At 36.5% G+C, this 19219-nt stretch overlaps 2 protein-coding genes across 3 annotated transcripts in view; one reads left to right on the top strand and one right to left on the bottom strand.

The window, feature by feature from the left end:
* Positions 1-1988: 1988 nt before the first annotated feature.
* On the bottom strand, positions 1989-7409 carry RAB33B (RAB33B, member RAS oncogene family). Its single transcript, XM_053703681.1, has 3 exons — positions 7245-7409; positions 6397-6665; positions 1989-6156 (listed from the first exon to the last, which is right to left on the bottom strand). Exons 2-3 carry the CDS (start codon positions 6646-6648, stop codon positions 5722-5724), a joined length of 687 nt encoding a protein of 228 aa, XP_053559656.1. The 5' UTR covers positions 6649-6665; positions 7245-7409; the 3' UTR covers positions 1989-5721.
* Positions 7410-14955: 7546 nt separating this feature from the next.
* LOC128650027 (uncharacterized) overlaps positions 14956-19219 on the top strand; it is a 273926-nt gene continuing 269662 nt past the window's right edge. The window contains exon 1 of one of the 2 annotated variants that reach the window (XM_053703680.1): positions 14956-14995. The gene's annotated coding sequence lies outside the window, so the exon portion shown is untranslated. The remainder of the gene's footprint in view (positions 14996-19219) is intronic. The other variant, XM_053703679.1, reaches the window with a different exon arrangement.

The raw sequence follows: 19219 nt of genomic DNA, 5'->3' as shown, positions 1-19219 counted from the left end.
TTAATAAATTTAGATCCAGCAGTGATTATGCTTTGACAGTTTCTTTGTTACTTTAACAACTTAGGATCATACTTTGTATATTTCTATGTATCTTTCACAAATGACATTTCACTTGGTATGTTATCTATTGTAAAATAAAACACATCTTCAGAAAGTGGGAGGGACCACGGTGTTCCCAGGGAATGTCCGAAGCGCTCTCACAAGTCATGTGAAATACTGTAAGCCTTTTAAACAAGCTGGTCTCACTGGTTTTTCTCGCCAGCTGTATGCAGGTGACGTTTGCTCAAAATTCACAATACCCTTACAGTATTTAACTGACAGAAAAGGAATATATACTAAACTATAGGCAAAAACAAGTTAAATTGTAGTGAAAACTTTCAGTTTCATTTGTAATTAATGCAAACTGAGCCTTTATATCAGCCCCAGCTATATTGCACTGGGCTTGTCTCTCCTTCACATTCAGAAATACAGGGAACACCACTTGGAGAATTACAGCAAAATCTGCCTTTAAGAATTTCACTAGGGATCTTGCAGTGCTAGAGAGTCATTTTAGATCAACTCACCTGAGCGGAGAGCTTTAGGTCATCAGGCCCTAGGAAAGTTTATTTTAATATATCCCCCTCAATTACAGATATAAAATGTTATCCTACTGAGAATAGATCTGAATATAAAATTCCCATTATAAACAAAATTACACCAATAAAGTAAATGAGTAAGAAATACAATATTTTATTAACTATATAAAAATAACTAAAAAAAAACAGAGGAATAAAATAAGCTTATACTAAAAATTCCTATTTTTCCAATGAGAGACTTTTTTTTTTTTTTTTTTTTTTACAAAAAGAGGACTTCCCCAGTAATTATTCACATTCAGAGAATATAAGATCAGAAAATACAGACTCTGTATCCATAACTAAAGCTAGTCTAATTAATATGGGCACTAAAGAGGATTTTAATTTAATTAAATAATGTATTCAAATGAAATTGAAGTAATAATGAAAGTTTAAGTGAAATCAGTAATAGCGTTGAAATCTTTGAAGATGATAATGCTGATCTTAAAAGCTGATATAGAAGATATGAACCCCCCCCCCCAAAAAAAAACAAAAACTACTGAATCCAAAATCTAAATAGTGACCATGCAAGACAAACTATGTGATATTGTTTATGTGGTCAAACATAGGCCCCCTCTGTGTAAGCATAAAAGACAAAGAATTGAGCATTTTAAATACATTTGAGAATATAAAACATAATGGTGCTAAAGTAGCACAAATTAATACAGTAACCTTTCAGCACTGAGTAAAAGTGTGCTACAGAATTAACCTGGGTAATGAGACCAGTAAACATGTACAATAAAGTGAAAAATTAAAATTCCTTTTGTTAAAGACAAAATGGTGGTCACACAAAATATTTATTTGATTCAGATTTTTCTTCTGTTCGCTCACTTTGCATTTTGTTCAATTGAGAACAATAAACATCTATTTTTTAAAGCATTTTTTCACAGTAGTGTGTGTGTGTACACACAATATATATAAATTATATATATATATATATATACATACATACACACACACACACACACTTTTTGCATTATAACAAAAAGTTATTTTTATATATAATATTGTAAGACAGAAGGCAATAAAATGTTTAATGTAAAGCTAACAATATTTAATTGATACTTGCTGTTTAAAGTACTTTTTAAATGATAAAATACAAATTTGCCAAATATGGAGTGAACACCTATTCGCTGTGCACTTGGTAGCAAACGCAGGGCTGTTACCAGAAACTACGATGCCAGATACCAAAGAATATATAGGTAATAAAATCCACAAATAGTGCTGTGCAATTTATGTAAGAGGAGATAAGTTTTATCAAAATGATGGCTGTAACGGTTTTATGTCCCTTTAAAGAAATCAAATCACACTAGTAAAAGAACATAATACATAGACCATTAAAAAAAAAAAAAAAAAAACACACATTAGGCAAACATAAAACATTTAGAATCAATATTTATTGTAAACAATATCACATCATTAGAGAACAAATAGGTTATTAAAACAAAATAAAAAGTATTAAATCGGGTCAAGTAAGATTTAATGTATTAAGCAGCATTGGATTTTAATAAAATGGTAGAATTACCAGAAAATAAGCCTATTCAGGTGTAACCTTGTTACAGCTAGATATAGTATAGAATCTAAAGGAGAAATGTTATGTCCTAATTTAAAGTGAATGTAAATTTTGATGCTAAAGTGCCCGGTTTTTAAAAATTTGATTAAAAACAGGGGCACTTTAATTTATCAAAATTTACAATCAACTCGCGTTGTGAAAAAATACTTACCTTTTAAACTTGACAGCAGATCCAGCTCTCTGGCTGAATAATGCAAAGATTAAAGAACAGTACATTTGTATTAAACAAAAAACAGAATATTCCCTTTTAAGGTTTATGTATTCCCTTTTGTAAAAGTCAAATCATAAAAACATTAACAAAGTACTCTCTTTTCCCCCCCAAGAACATAAGTAAACATTTTAATGCCAAGATGGAAACATTATTGGTCAGAGAAAGACCATGTGTTTTTTTTTCTTTTTAACAAACAGATTTCATATGGCTTAAATCTGATCTTCACATACACATAAAATGTCACACTTATTTTTGACTATAATTTAAAAGGGACATTGTACGAAAAACAATTGTTATAAATTTGAAAAAGTAGCAACTATGCGTATTAAAACCTATATTTCAGCATGGAAAGGATTAAAGGAACAATGTACTTGGGCAAGTAGTAAGTTTGTTGTTTTACAAACAGCTGCAGAAGAATCCTTTGAAATGGTCCAATCACTCAGCGCCCACTGTGAGGTTAATTTATGCTTCTGTCTCTTGTTCACATAGCTTTATGAATACTGTTGTATTCAATATTTTTATGGTGGTTTTACCAAGATATAGCAGCAAATGACAAAATAAAGGAGCTATTTGTAAACAATTTTATAAACTCCAGCAGGTAAAATTTATACATTAAAAGGAGAAATTTTTGCATTACAATGCCCCTTATTTATTTTTTTAACACAGCCAAAAATGCAAGATACATAACGGCCTATTTTTGTTTTTCCAAATTTGACCAATTACAGCATGCATGAAACCATTCATCTCATATAGAAAAAAAAAAGTATATGTTCTAGTTCAGGCATATATGGGTAAGATTGACAGGAAATATGCCTAATCTATTGCTCTGCAGCACTGCAAATAGATATTCATACTCCTACTTGCTGCAGTGAAGCTGACCGCCAAATCCTGTACTGCCCATCCCATAGAATCTGAGCAGAGCGTACTCCTGATGAGTCTATGGATCTTGTGTTATGACTATAGAGGTTAAACAGTTTATTTCCAGCACCATACACACTGCAGATATGCTCATTAATAGAACACGGCCAGCAATTGGTGGCTACATGCATATGCAGCTCCTGATTGGCTCACCAGTCATGTCCTGCTCATGCATTGCAGCTCCTTATGGTGAGTAGGACTAGGGGCCCAATTCTCTAAAACTTTCTTGTCTGACAAGATTCTATAAGATGCTCTGTCAGTATTGTGAGTGCCCTCAGGGACTGTTTTAAAGGCAATTTGCACCTTGGGATCTGTGTATCTTATTAAGAGGAGTTCCCTAATGTTCTTTATGTGAGGCACTTGAATTATAATAGAATGCTCAGTAAAACAAGATGATGATTTATCACCACGCTGGCAAGTTTTTGAGAATTGGGCCTTTGGTGTATAACCCCTTTGTTACCAGTTATCAAATTAGACCAATAAAATTGCCTTTTTAATTGCCTGTCTGAACTGAAAATAGACAGAAGAGCTTCATTTTCATTAAAGGGACATTGTCATTGCAAGGAATTTATGTAATTGAAAAGCACAATGGGAATAAAAAAGTGCTGTGTGGCATTAGGATGCTGTAAGGCATGTAGCCTTATCCCCCCTGCGAGAACCTAATTTGAAGGTTGAAAATTGCACTAAACTGTATTTTGTTCCCACTTCTAAATAAAAATGTGCTTACCTCTAAATTATATTGTTATTTTTTACTCATGTCAGCAAATCTTTTAAAAGACTAAGTATTTAAACAGACATTAAAAGTCACATTCTGTCATACTTGACAAAACTGACCGCCGTTGCATTACCAGAAGCATGTTAATGCAAGCATCGCCCTGACTTGTCCTAGTCTCATCACAAGAAAGCAATGCACAGACGCCTTGCCTTCTGATTGGTTACACATACTATTTAAGATAAAGGGTGAGAGAAGCTGTGTACTTGTTATAGATAGATTTTTTTTTTTTATTTAGATTTTTCATGTAAAATAAATCTTAACTGGATTGAGCATTAAATGTGCAAACAAGCAATAAAAAAAAATAAAGAAAAAGAAAAAACTATAAACTAATAAAGGACTTGACAAATCCCAAGAGCCACATTGCCATAGCTTCTAAAAGTTTGATTATGGTTCTTTTTAGGATTACTCTACCTGTGGCTATATACAAAAATCTTAAATGGCTCATAAAACTATATTTGGCTCCTATGTTTCACATGCATTAGCCGATCCCTAATAATGACAGTGATTAAATTAGTATTGAATGTTGATAAAACAATGTTCATCCATTGGCGCAGTCTGAGAGCCTATTTTAAACACCCAATATAACTAGTCTGTCCAAGCTCAAATGACTCACAGAAGCAGTGCAAATTAGTTGAATACCTACGCTCCCTTGAAATGCAAAACTACTGTGACCAGCTAAGAAACACAGCAAAAATGCATAATACTAAGTATCTAAAAGAAAAATATACAATACATCAATCTGCCCCATGTGTAACTGAGCTTTACAAATATTAGTATGGTGCCTGATCTATAAAACATAAGATTAAATGAAAGCATAGCTGGAAAAAATATACTAGTGTTAACTTATGGCAGATTTCATATTTGATTTTAAGTAGAATAAAATAAACTGTCTCCTTTGTTCTGAACACATTTGTACTGACCTAAAGAACATTTGAATTAATGCCTTGAACATTTCTTTCTTTAACCTTTATCAACAGGCGCTGACTGACACACACAGATAATTACGTAAAGAAAAAAGTTAACTATAAAAAGGTAACAAATTACTGACCCAATAAGGAGTTACCATTAAAGGCAACAACAGTGCTGACCAGAAAATGATGCTTCTTACAAATCAAATGAACTGGCTCACTGCATTCTGTGAACACAAATTAAAGGGCCAATAAAGTGATAAAAGTACATGCTGTAATTTGTTAGAGCATGTAATTTTATCACTAAAATTACTGATAGATATATATATATATATATATATATATATATAACAAATTCTTATACCCTTTTAGAATGATTTTTAAATGTTAAAATATATGACACTGTTTGACAATGTGCTTCTTTAGGAACTACAGCTAAACTTGCCAAGTTCAATAAAGTTTTAAAACCAAATGGAAAACTGTACAATTCTTAAATAGTTGAGTTCCCAATCATAATTGCTTAGTAGAAATAATGCCAGGAATATCAAAGAATGCCCTCCGCAAATAAATATCCTAGTAAGTCCTCATGATTAAGACCAATCAAACCATGCATATTTCTGGCTTCTTTGTTAAGCATCCTCTTGTGTTATCTACGGGAAGACAAGATGTTTAGGCCTCAGAAACTATGTCCAACATTTCAACACCATTTGCAGAAAAAAACATGTTTAACACCCACAGGGAAAGGAAGTCTTTTCTCTAGAATTCAGTTGCACCGTATTCTCTGGAGGCTGACTCAAAATAAGTGGCTTATGACTCTTTAGCTTGTGGGCCAATGTCATAAAAATAGCATCCACATGATCAGTTGTGTTTTTGGCCGAGGTCTCAAACATTGGCATACTATGAGAGTCAGCAAACTTTTGAGCCAGGTCTGTAGGTACCTGGATAGAATCCTTTAAATCACACTTATTGCCCACCATGATACGAGGCACATCATTAGTAAGCAAGTGCTGCTTGCACTCTTCAATCCAAGCTGGCAGGCTCTGGAAACTGGCCATGTTGGTGACATCATACACAAAGACTACAGCGTGGACGTTTCTGTAGTAATGTTGCACCATGCTTTTTCGGAAACGCTCTTGTCCTGCTGTGTCCCATAGCTGGATCTGTAAAAAATAAATAAATAAAAAGCATAACAGTTTGGTCCACTGTAAATGCTGAACTATATTATGCATTATACTACATTCCCTTTAACTGTCAACAACTGGGCTATGTTAAATATACCAATTACCCATATTTATATAATTAAATATGCACAGAAAAAAAAGTAAGGTTTACATTTTACAGATTCATACTTATGTCCTTATTATCAGAAAAAAATAGCCATTTATGAATGAGATCCTCACCTTGATCCTCTCCCCATCTATTTCCACACTCCTCTCCCTGAAATCCACCCCTATTGTTGCCTCTGTCCTGTCAGGGAAGCAGCTTGTGCAGAACCTGTATGTCAGGCAAGTCTTGCCAACATTAGAGTCGCCAATCACAATGATCTTGAAGATCCTGGCACGGGTAGATCCAAATGAACACATACTGTTTATGCTTGCTTCCAGTGAGGACTCAAGCAAACCCCCATCACCTCCACTCGGTCCTCCAGACATTTTAACCAACAACCAACCTAAAACATAAAATACAATGAGTGGAACAAAAGTGCAGAGTATTCCATTCTACTCACAACACTGACCTTAAGAAAAAATAGGAAGTATAATACATGTGGGCTACAGATAACTTGTTCCATAACCATCAAAATATATATATATATATATATATATATATGGATGTAATCTCTTAATGAGTTCTCATAATCACCATACACGTCTGATTTATTTTCTGTGTAATATTAGTCACTTTAATTTGCTGATTTTGGCCAAGTAGTTTGTAAAACCAGTGTTGAATGTCATCCCAGTTATAAGCATATATCATCCAATTTAATTATCAAAAACACAATATTGGACAATATATTGTATATAAAGTATCCAGTCACTGTGTGCAAGAATTGAAGCTAAGCAACGCTGTCTGGTTTGAAACATTAGGTTTCGTTTTTATTTGGAACAAGGACCATGGTTGGGGGAATAGAACAGCCACGAGCGCCACGTCGCGAAACTATTCAGCCTAGCGAAAGCCTGTAACGGACACCCGGGCAGTAAAGGGGCTTCCAGCTGATCACTAACTTGCAGTAGCGCGCACGCTAACTCACCCGCCGCTTCCTGGTATCGAGTGGCCGGTGGTAAAGGTGACAGTCACTGCAATCACAAGCAATACAATTTATTTTGCTGTAAAAAAAAAAAAGTTCGCCTATAACAAGAGCAAGATTGTAACAAATATAACTGTGCCTCCGCTGACAAACAGTTCCGCTCGCATTTCTATTCCCCGCCCTTCTTTTCCTCTAAGCAGGCGGTGCTACATTTGGGTATCGTGAGTGACGTATGTAAATCTATTGTAAAATGCTACTTAACCTGTTATTAAATAATAAGAATATTAATAATGAGAAACGCCTTTATAGTAAGATTGATAACCACGCTGGTGCTACGAGTTACATACTATGATTTTATTTAGAAAACCGAGATGCCCAAAACAGAGATGGCCGCATTGATCTCACGTATCCTTATGGTCTGTATAATATTTAACTCTTTCACATGGAATTGCCACCCCCTACAACTGCGGCGAAGCTTGTAGATGTTTGCAATTGCTTTTCCTGGCATCAAAATATCAGTGTTAGTGCTGTCACGCACAATGTCATCACCAGTATTTCAGCAGAATTAGCACATTGTGTACTGTAAGGAAATAACATATGCAGAAATACCTAAAATTATGATCCATTAGCGCTCCACTTGTAATCTAGCCCTTAAAGGGATACTAAACGCAATTTTTTTCTTTCATGATTCAGATAGAACATGGGATTTTAATCAACTTTCTAATTTACTCCATTATCAATTATTCTTTGTTCTCATGCGATCTTGATTTGAAAAAGCAGGAATGTAAGCTTTAGAGCCAGTCCATTTTTTGTTCAGCACCTGGGTAGCACTTGCTGATTTGTGGCAAAATGTAGCAAACTAATAAGCACCCAACCCTGAACCAACCCTGAACCACCCAAGTGCTGAACTTAAAATGGGCCGGCTCCTAACCTTTCATTACTGCTTTTTCAAATCAAGATAACATGAGAACAAAGAAAAATTGATAATAGGAGTAAATTAGAAAGTTGCTTAAAATTGCATGCTTTATCTGAATCATGAAAGAAAAAATTTGGGGTTAGTATCCCTTTAAAGGGCCATAATACCCAAATGTTTAAACACTTGAAAGTGATGCAGTATAGCTGTAAAAAGCTGACTAGAAAATATCTCCTGAACATCTCTATGTAAAAATGAAAGATATTTTACCTCAAAAGTTCCTCAGTAGCCACCTCCCATTGTAAAGGATTTCTAAGCAGCATTTTAGTGTGTCTGTCCTGGGACAGCTGAAAGGATGAGCCTCGTGAACTCTCATATTATTTCACCAATCAGGTAAAGGAAGCTTATATGAAATCTCATGAGAGTTAAGTCAAATCTCATGAGATCACAGTAAGAGTTCATGACCTCAGCACTGCTGATGCTGATTGGCTGCTGTTCATTTTTTTTTTGCCTGCAGCTGGGAGCAGGTGAAGTATAACTTTTTACACAGAACTTACTCTGCTGAGCTGAGGAAATTGTGAGGTAAAATATCTTCCTTTTTTACATAGAGATGCTCAGGTGATATTTTCCTGTCAGCTTTTTACAGTTATACTGCATCAGTTTCAAGTGATTTAGCATATGAGTATTATGTCCCTTTAATACACTCCAGCAGGTAAAATGGATCATTAGTAACAAATTAAAGGGGAGAACATTTTTGGGTAAACTGTCCCTTTAACATAGTCTGAGCTATTGTGAGTATAATTTAAATAACTTTTCCAGTTTATTTCTTTTATCAATTTTGCTTGGTTCTCTTGGCATCCTTTGTTAAAGATTAGTTGTAGGTGAGCTCAGGAGGGTGCATGTGTCTCTAATAGGGTTGCCACCTTTTGCCCAGAAAATTCCTGGACACTTTTTAAGTGGGCGTGGAGAGGGTGTGTCTTGGGACATGGTTTGGGCCGTGGCTTCTCGCGGCCTCAAATTCATTATGAAATCAATATTTATATATATATATCAGTGACGTGCAGTAATAGGAGGCAAGGGAGGCAGTGCCTACCCTGTCCAATCAGAAAAAGAAGTTTTTATTTATGATTAAAAAAAATAAAAAAAGTTTGTGTAATTTTTTTTGTACATTTTGTGACCACGCCCCCCCCCAGCTACAATACCCCCCCCCCCCTTGCCGGCTCCACAGATGCAATACCATCCATTCCCATCCATGTTGCGCAATTAAGAGGCAGTGAGCTGCTCCGCTGCCCTCCATTAATTGCGCAACATGGATGCTAGCTACTGTTTAGTGCTCACTATGAGCTAGCGCCACCCAGTGGTGTCTCACCGGGCCCATGCCTCTCTCCAATAGAGGCGGTTCTCTTAACCGCCGCTATGAGATGGAGGTGACCACAGCCAATCAGCATCAGTGCTGCTAGGGAGGCGTGCCGGCCGGGCTTGTTTGAAGCAGTGACTGGGACGGCTGTTGGCGGGAAATAGTGAACAGGGGGAGCTGCAGCAAGAGAGTGGACTGTCTGAGAGACCGGTGTCAGAGTAAACAGACCGGTAAGTAATAACAGTTTATTTGGGTCATCAAGGTCTATTCCCCAATCCCCCCCATGCTATACACACTCACAGTCACTCGCATACCCTCTCAGCCAGGCCAGCAGACTAGAGCAGTCACTCAGAAGAATGTGTGTCCACCGGCTGCAATATACTTTATTTCATGATCATCTCTCCTCCTGGGCACTCTGTGTTGTTAAGCAAGTTCTCTCACTGCAGCTGTAATACAGTATGGCTATGTGATGAGATCGTGACATGATGTTATTTTTTTCCTGATCTAAGGGACTGAAGATTCAGAATCATTAGCATTTTCTAATGGGAAATGCTAATGATTCTGAATCTTCAGTCCCTTAGATCAGGAAAAAAATAACATCATGTCACGATCTCATCACATAGCCATACTGCTGCAGTGAGAACTTGCTTAACAACACAGAGTGCCCAGGAGGAGAGATGATCCTGAAATAAAGTATATTGCAGCCGGTGGACACACACTGTTGTGAAGTCAGTAGGGGGCTAGGGACCTCAGGCAATTCCATATACTGAGCTCAGCACTTTCCTGTAACGGCTCTAACTAACACACAGAGCCTGCTACCTTAGCACAATATATTAAGTGATTTAGAACTGAGGGGAAATGCAGCCTACAACGGCAGCTGTTATATGACAAGTGGGAACGCTGCCTGATAAGAGAACTATAAATCAAATCCTTCCCTCAGTAGCCCAGCCCTGCATTTACAACCCCTTCGTTCTCAGGGAAGAGCCTGTCGTCCTCCTGCTGCTTAGTGCTGCTATGTAAGGAATGTGCCCTTCTTCTTAGTTTGCTATGTAAGAATACTCTATCTCTAACCTGTGTTTTCTCATGGATTGTGGATCTCTACTTGAAAAGGTGCATGTATGTATTTAGGGAGTGCACTATTTTCTGTGTTATCAATTACTAGTTAACCTCTTTGATGCCTGTGGATTTTAATGAACACTGCTTACAATGGAATGCAGTAGCTCTGGCACCTTGTAAATTAAGAGCACTCTGCCTTCCTTTGTAAGCCTTCCCTACACAGCTAGCTATTGTGTAGAATAAATCTCATTTTACATTTCCACATGTCAGTTTGCATTGCAACACACACAGCACATCACTAATGCATGCAGTTGGCATTTAAAGTTAAAGAAGAATTTTCTTCCCATTGTGCCTGGGTCATTCCTGTCCTTTCTGGGGGAATATAATGAATTTGCTGATTTGTAGCTCTGGTTCTTATTGGAAATAGGGGGAAAATGTAAATATATTACAGTGAAAATCAGCACAGAAATGTAGCTTGCAACATTGCTGCTGATTATGGATTGCAAAACTTTTCTTAGCCTTTATCCCAAACCCTAAAAATAACCACATCTCTTATCTCTAACCCCAAATATTTATCTATTTCCATGAGTTATGAGTACTGGATTTGCATATTTAGTATTTACAAATTGCATTAAACTCTATGCTTTTTAAAATAAATATAAATATTAAATATAAATAAGCACATGGCTCTTTATAAACACTGTGTGTGCATTTGTAAGCTTAGTATACAAGTCTGTTTGTCATTGAGTCAAGTGAACTTAGTGAAGAGTGCTCAGTGGTACTAGTAGTGCTTTATCTTTTACTATATATTGAATTATTCCTGTTTTTATTTTATTTTTTAAAAACTCCCCTCCTTTATCCCTGCATGAGCCAGAACACAACACTTGATATGTACAGTGTGTGTGTGTTACTGTCTGTGTGGGTTTGGGGGGGGTCTGTGTGTGTATGGATCTGTGTGTGTGGGTTTGTCTGTCTGTCTGTGTGTGGATGTGTGTGTGTCTGTGTTTGTGTGACTGTATGTCTGTGTGTTTGGGGGTCTGTGTGAGTGGGTCTGTGTTTATGTGTGTGGATTTTTCTGTGTGTGTGTTTGGGGTGTGTGTGTGTGTGGGTCTGTCCCTGTGTGTATACCTGTGTGTTTGTGTGGGTATGTGTGTGTCTGTTTGGTAGGGGTCTGTGTTTGTGGGTCTGTCCCTGTGTGTGTCTTTGTGTGTGTGGGGGGTCTGTCTGAGTGTGTGTTTCTGTCTGTGTGTTTGGGGGTCTGTCTCTGTGTGTGCATCTGTTTGTGTGTGGGTCTATTTCAGTGTGTGTGGGTCTGTGTGTGTGAGTCCAGTACTTGTGTTATGTGCTATTTCCCATAATGCTCAGCCACCATTTCAGCTGGGAAATCTAGTTCCAAAACCTCTGGAGGGTCACAATTGATGAGCCCTGTGCTGTAGGTGAACATAACTAACTCTTTTCAGGTGCAAAATATTTGTTGGTGCCAGTAATTTAGTGATATTTATATGTGTGTGTGTATGTATATGTATGTATATGTATGTATATGTATGTATATATATATATATATATATATATATATTTACACACACATATATACATATATATGTGTGTGTGATTCTTGTGCGTATCATTGTCAGTGCCTCACTAGCCGCTGACGTCACTGCACGTCACTGATATATATATATATATATATATATATATATATATATATATATATATATATATATATATATATATAATATATATATATATTATATATAATAATAATAATATATATATATATATATATATATATATATATATATATATATATATATATATATATATATATATATATATATATATATATATATATATATATATATATATATATATATATAAAGAAAGCAATAGGTCCAGCACAAATCAACAGTTCAGGAATAGTTAGCAGAGTGCACGGTAGCCAGAGGGTCCTGCTCACCTCCAATATATAAATCCAAAAGGAAAAAAGTAGATGGCTCCAGCACTGTTTTTTAAAAAGTGAAATAACCTTTATTAAGGTGACATAATGAACAGACAGCGACGTTTCGGGTAACGCAGACCCTTAATTAAGATTAAGGGTCTGCGTTACCCGAAACATCGCTGTCTGTGACAAGGAGGGAATGATATAGTGGGGTACTACTAGTCCCTTGTGTTCCTGACAGGGTGCATGTGAGTGACATAAAAATAAGTAAGATACGTGCTGTTCTTGGCAGGAGTGCTAACAGCGCATTGTGGGCACTAGCCTTCAGTGACAGTGGGTGATAAAGTCGGCACAAATGAGTGCAATGCATGTAGGCGATATATCACTGACTGTGTATATAGTAACTATTTACAGTTACACACAGGACGCTCCCAGCTCACAGGACGCCCCCAGGCCCAGCTCACCTTACTCCGCGCGCCGCCTCTCTAACCTCCGTCTGCACCGACAGCCTAAAGTCTCTCACATTTTCAGCTGCAGCATCAGCTCCTCCCGGCCCGGGCTCTCCTGCTGCAGCCAGGCTCACGCGAACAACAGATCAGTATTAGGCAGCAGGCTGGAATTAGTCGCTGATGTCAGTGACCCACCAGGCCAGTACCGAGCCATTCGTCACTTTCTGTGCTGTACTCACAGTATGGGGGGGAGGCGCCCAGTTCACTCACTCACACATGTCAGACTCACAACTCACAAGGCCACCTAAGTATAAAAAAAATAAAATAAATTGTTGCGTGAGTGACAGGTAGCTGGGCAGGCCGGGACATTGAAGGCTCGTTCCGGGACACGGGACATACAGTCCCAGACCGGGACTTTCCCGGTGAGACAGGAAAGGTGGCAACCTAATCTCTAGCCATCTGGCAGCAGTGTTTACAACATTGTTTATATTAACCCTTTCGTGACAGGGTTAAAGTGCCTACATCAGAACAACTGTTCCGATGTAGACAGATTGAAACTACGCGATTGAGCATACGATCCCGAGATTTCAATTATTGGATCGCATCTGGGGGGCGTCCCTACAATCCTAGGAACGCCCTCCAGACCGCGATTAAATCCTAGAAGCACAGAAGGCTTCAGGACAGACGTTAGCTATGACATTCTATTCCGTCATAACGGCTTTAAAGCCCAGTCTAATTATGACGGAATAGAACGTCATAACGGCTTTAAAAGGTTAATGGTATACATAGATACAAACACTGCTGCCATAGACTGCTAAATACACATGCATGTTCCTGAGCTCCTATCAGCCTTCCCAGGTTTACTCTTCAATACAGGATATGAAGAGGACAAAGCTAATTTTATAAAAGCAGTAGACTGGAAAGTTGTTTGAAATCACAAGAACCATCTCAATCATGAAAGTTTAATTTTGACTTTTCTGTCCTTTTAAACAAATTCAATAAATTTGGTGTATTTTTTACACTTACTGTGAAAAATAAAAACCTTTTTGTCCATAGACTTTTTGTTTACAAAACTAGTTAAAGTCCTCTCTTCTCTGGGCCAGAAAGCACCTAATTCAAAGCCAGTGATCGAGTGAAAATGCTGATCATTATGCATTATAATTAGAGCAAGTTGTTTGTAGTAGTTAATGTGGTAGATTAAGAATGTTCAGAGACCGAACTAAACTTTGTATTCTGTATAGAATGTTTATGCTGGCACAGTGAGATGACATTAAAGGGACAGTTCACCCAAAAACTTTCTCCCCTTTAAATTATTCCCAATGATCCTTTTTACCTGTTAGAGTGTATCAAATTGCTTGCAAGTAGCTCCTTTACTCATATTTCAGCATTTGAAATAGCTGATTTAGCTTGTGGTTTCCCAACCTATACTGAAAGTTTTGACACTGGCGTATACGCTATTGACAAGCCTAAGTAAATACAGCCTGCAGAAGAGATTACACCCTCAGTGGGGGGCATGATAGTTAAGTAATAAAATGATAATTTTCCATTGTTCTCTCTATGTATTGAGCTTTGGTGTTCCAGACAAATATAAGATAAGGAATCAAGTCTGTGTACATAAAAGTGATAACATAATGAGATCTGATATTACCTTTAAGTTCAACCCATTGTAATAGGCTTTGGTTTCAAAGCACAAAACCAGCTACTTCAGATACACAAATAAACCTGAAAATGCAATTTCTCACAAATTTTATACTCTGCAGTCGGTATAACAAGTCATTTAAAATACATTTATGGAAAAACAATTTTACAGTGTACTGTCCCTTTAACTAAAGTTCACAGGCTGTTAGGCAGCAGCTAAAATGGTAATCAGTGTTGCATTTTGCTAAGAAATGTCGCAGATTGGTTTTAAAAATGTTTAAAGCCACAGGTCAAAGTCTGAGGCCATTACTGTTAAATATTCATAGGAAAGTACTTGTACTGCACAATTTCACTTTTCTAACTCCAAACAACCAGACTGCAAGTGGCAACTTCACAAGCACAGTGAGTCTTTATAAGATAACTATGTTATGGCCTTGTACTTATGTTTTTATCAAGAAATACAGAGGAAATAATAGGTAGATGATAAGGAAAGTGTGTGTGCGCATGTGTGTGTTTATGTGCACTAACATATGTGTGGGTTTAATTGTTGCATATTAAGTACTTTGTATTGCTTTATTGATTGTATATATATTTTAACTTACTTTTTTCTGAATTAAGTTTTCAGCATGCTCTCTTCATTGCATCACATGACTAGATGACATACTAAACTTGCACCCAACAATCATATTTATGCCCAATTGAGTGAAAGCACTAAATTATAAAACATAAATATGTCTCTAAATTGTTGTTAATAGTAATAGTCTTACACATGTGATGAGGTGAAGAGAAAAGCATTTTAAATATATATACACACAGTATATATATAGAAAGAGAGAGAAAAGAAGAAAGAGAGAGAGAGAGAAAATAAGAAAGAGAGAGAGAGAGAAAAGAAGAAAGAGAGAGAGAGAGAGAAAGAGAAAAGAAGAAAAAGAGAGAGAGAGAAAGAGAGAGAGAGAGAAAGAGAAAAGAAGAAAGAGAGGGAGAGAGAAAAGAAGAAAGAAAGAGAGAGAGAAAAGAAGAAAGAGAGAGAGAGAAAAGAAGAAAGAGAGAGAGAGAAAAGAAGAAAGAGAGAGAAAAGAAGAAAGAGAGAGAAAAGAAGAAAGAGAGAGAGAGAAAAGAAGAAAGAGAGAGAGAAAGAGAGAAAGAGAAGAGAAGAAAGAGAGAGAGAGAAAGAGAAAAGAAGAGATAGAGAGAAAAATAAAAAAGAGAGAGAGAAGAAGAAATAGAGAGAGAGAAAAGAAGAGAGAGAGCGAAAATAAGAAAGAGAGAGAAAGAGAAAAGAAGAAAGAGAGAGGGAAAGAGAAAAGAAGAAAGAGAGAGAGAGATAGAGAAAGAGAAAAGAAGAAAGAGAGAAAGAGAAAAGAAGAAAGAGAGAGAGAAAAAGAGAAAAGAAGACAGAGAGAGAGAGAGAAAGAGAAAAGAAGAAAGAGAGGGAGAGAGAAAAAAAGAAAGAGAGAGAGAGAGAGAGAAAAGAAGAAAGAGAGAGAGAAAGAGAGAGAAAGAGAAAAGAAGAAAGAGAGAGAAAGAGAAAAGAAGAGAGAGAGAAAATAAGACAGAGAGAGAGAGAGAAGAAGAAATAGAGAGAGAAAAAAGAAGAAAGAGAGAGAGAGAGAAAAGAAGAAAGAGAGAGAAAGAGTGAGAGAGGGAAAGAGAAAAGAAGAGAGAGAGAGATAGAGAAAAGAAGAAAGAGAGAGAAAGAGAAAAGAAGGAAGAGAGAGAGAGAAAGAGAAAAGAAGAAAGAGAGAGAGAAAAGAAGAAAGAAAGAGAGAGAGCGAGAGAGAAAGAGAAAAGAAGAAAGAGAGAGAGAAAGAGAGAGAGAGAGAGAGAGAGAGAGAGAGAGATTTTTAAGACAAGTCAAAAATCCTTGGTCAGTAAGCCAGCATGTTCGATTTTAGCACCAGTTGATGGGGGCCTTTAAAGGTAGACAACATTTTCACATTCTATTCACATTGTGTTAAAATTGGATTTTTTAAAAGACGGTATAAGGAAACTTCTGCATGTACTTGTTCCTTAAACGGATATAAAATAGTATGTTACATTGTTGTAATAAAAAACACTAAGCAGTGGGTTACACTTCATAGAAATCATTGCAATATGTATTACTATGCATTTTAAAAGGATTTTACCTTATACAGGTGGCCCTCGGTTTACGCCGGTTCAATTTGCGCCGTTTCAGAATAACAACCTTTTTTTTTAATCATGTGCACTAATTAAAATAGCCAGTAGGTGGAGCTGTCCGCTTGTTTTGCAGCAGTTATGTAACTTATCAGCCTGAAATTGCCACTCCCTCTCTAAGTACACAGATCAGACCAGACTTATTGAGCCACAAGTTTTAGCAGGCACTTCCCTATTATCTTCCTGTCCAGCTGCTTGAGGTGAGGGTGTCTAACTGCCTATTAATCACTGCAGATTGAAATGCATAGAATAGGTGCAGACCCAATATTATATAACATGCTAACAATGCAGAGAACTGATTGCAGAAAAATGCAAGTAAAAAATGTTTTTGTTCATTAAACTTAGTTTGATGATGATGCAGTCTGTTGTGTGATTATTTTATTAGGTGATGTTTAGCAAATGTTTTTGTTCATTAAAATTAGTTTGATGATGATACAGTCTGTTGTGTGATTATTTAATTAGGTGCTGTTAGCAAATGTTTTTGTTCATTAAACTTAGTTTGATGATGATACAATCTATATTATTAGGGATATAATACTGTTTAGCATTTAAAGTCTTCATTTCAAAGCTTTAAAAATAATGTATAAGGTGTTACTTATGACAATTTTGAGAGGGACCTGGAACCTAACTCCCTCACTTCCCATCGACTTACATTTTAAACTGGGTTTCAGTTTACAACGGTTTCAGTTTACAACTATTCCTCCTAAAACCTAACCCCGGTGTTCTGTGAAGGGACCGAACTTTGTAAAACAGCGAACCATGTCACTTCCTGTGACGTTTCATCAGCTGTTGCTCTCAGTTTGAGCCTAATACGCATGCGTGGCAGATTCTTCACATTCCTGGGCGCATACGTAACTGTAAAACTCTTTACAATTGTGAAATTATGAAACCATTGTATAGCGCATGCGTGGGCTTTTCTATCACAAATAGGAGTGTTTTATTGAGCAATGTTTATTGAACACTGTATGCGCATTATGCTGTGAAACAGAAATAAATGTATAGTTATTTAAAAATATTTATTTATATATAAGTTAAAAAACATACAAACATTCAAAGCACTTGACTTTATGTTTACTGTGAAATACGATATGCAGTGGCGATATCCGAGTGGCTGTTTGTCATGCAGGGAGGAATAAACATCTTTTCATGTTAGTGCTTTGAATGTTTGTATGTTTTTAACTTATATATAAATAAATATTTATAAATAACTATACATTTATTTCTGTTTCACAGCATAATGTACAGTGTTCAATAAACATTGTTCTATAAAACACCCCCATTTGTGATAGAAAAGCCCACGCATACGCTAGACAATAGTTTCAGCATTTCACAATTGAAAATATTTTTACCGTTACGTATGCGCCCAGGAATGTGAAGAATCTGCCACACATGCGTATTAGGCTCAAACTGAGAGCAACAGCTGATGAAACGTCACAGGAAGTGACATGGTTCGCTGTTTTACAAAGTTAGGTCCCTTCACAGAACACCGGCGTAAACTGAGGGCTACCTGTATCTATTTTTTTACTTTGTACTGGGTCTATTACTTTCTGTCACAGTCCCACAAGGGGGCTGTGGTCTCTAAGGGAAGACAAAGGAGGAACTTCCCCTTTTAAATGGTTGCTAGTAGACACATATACCAGCTTTTATTGTGCTACAGCAACAGGAACCACAGGTCAAACAAATAGCAGCACTCGCAAGTCTTAAGCCACAAAATCCCAAAGTACAAAAGACAACATTTCAGGCATCTTGCCCATGGTCATGTCAGCAAAAGGTAGTTCAAACAAGAACCATTTTTAAAGACCTACTAATTGCACTATATATTTAACTCTTCATAAACCACAATATACCATCTATTATTACACTCCCTAGTGGATAATCATCACAATAAATGTTTAATATCACAGACTGCTTACACATATGTCACTATATGCAAGGTATAGACAAGTGAAATAAATAGATAATTAGACTGGTGAGTGCTGTTGTTTCTTTGAACTGTGGATCTTTAATTGAGGTGAGTGCAGTACCACATACAGATTTGCATCACCATCAATAGCACACTGTGCTGAAATGTATTAAGGAGTACTCAAGTAACAGGAAGTCAGGTTCTTTGCAATGTTCAGTAGAGGACTTTTGATGCACAAATCAAATGACAGTATCCCTGAGGAGAGATACTAAACCCAATTTTTTTCTTTCATGATTCAGATAGAGTATGCAATCTTAAGTAACTTTCTAATGTACTCCTATTATACATTTTCTTCGTTCTCTTGGTATCTTTATTTGAAAAAGCAGGAATCTAAGCTAAGAAACAGTTACAATAAATATACCAAATATCACAAAGAAAAAAAAAATGTGAAATAAATGTGATAACAAAAATCATAAAAGGAAAACCAAATAAAGTTCTGAATAAAGGATATGTCTGTGTCCTCTGGATGAGTTTTTCAGCTTGTTAGC

The sequence above is a fragment of the Bombina bombina genome, chromosome 2 (assembly GCF_027579735.1).
Source record: "Bombina bombina isolate aBomBom1 chromosome 2, aBomBom1.pri, whole genome shotgun sequence".
Taxonomy (NCBI): domain Eukaryota; kingdom Metazoa; phylum Chordata; class Amphibia; order Anura; family Bombinatoridae; genus Bombina; species Bombina bombina.
The sequence above is the reverse complement of the archived record's forward strand: the minus strand, read 5'-3'. Positions and strand labels throughout refer to the sequence as shown.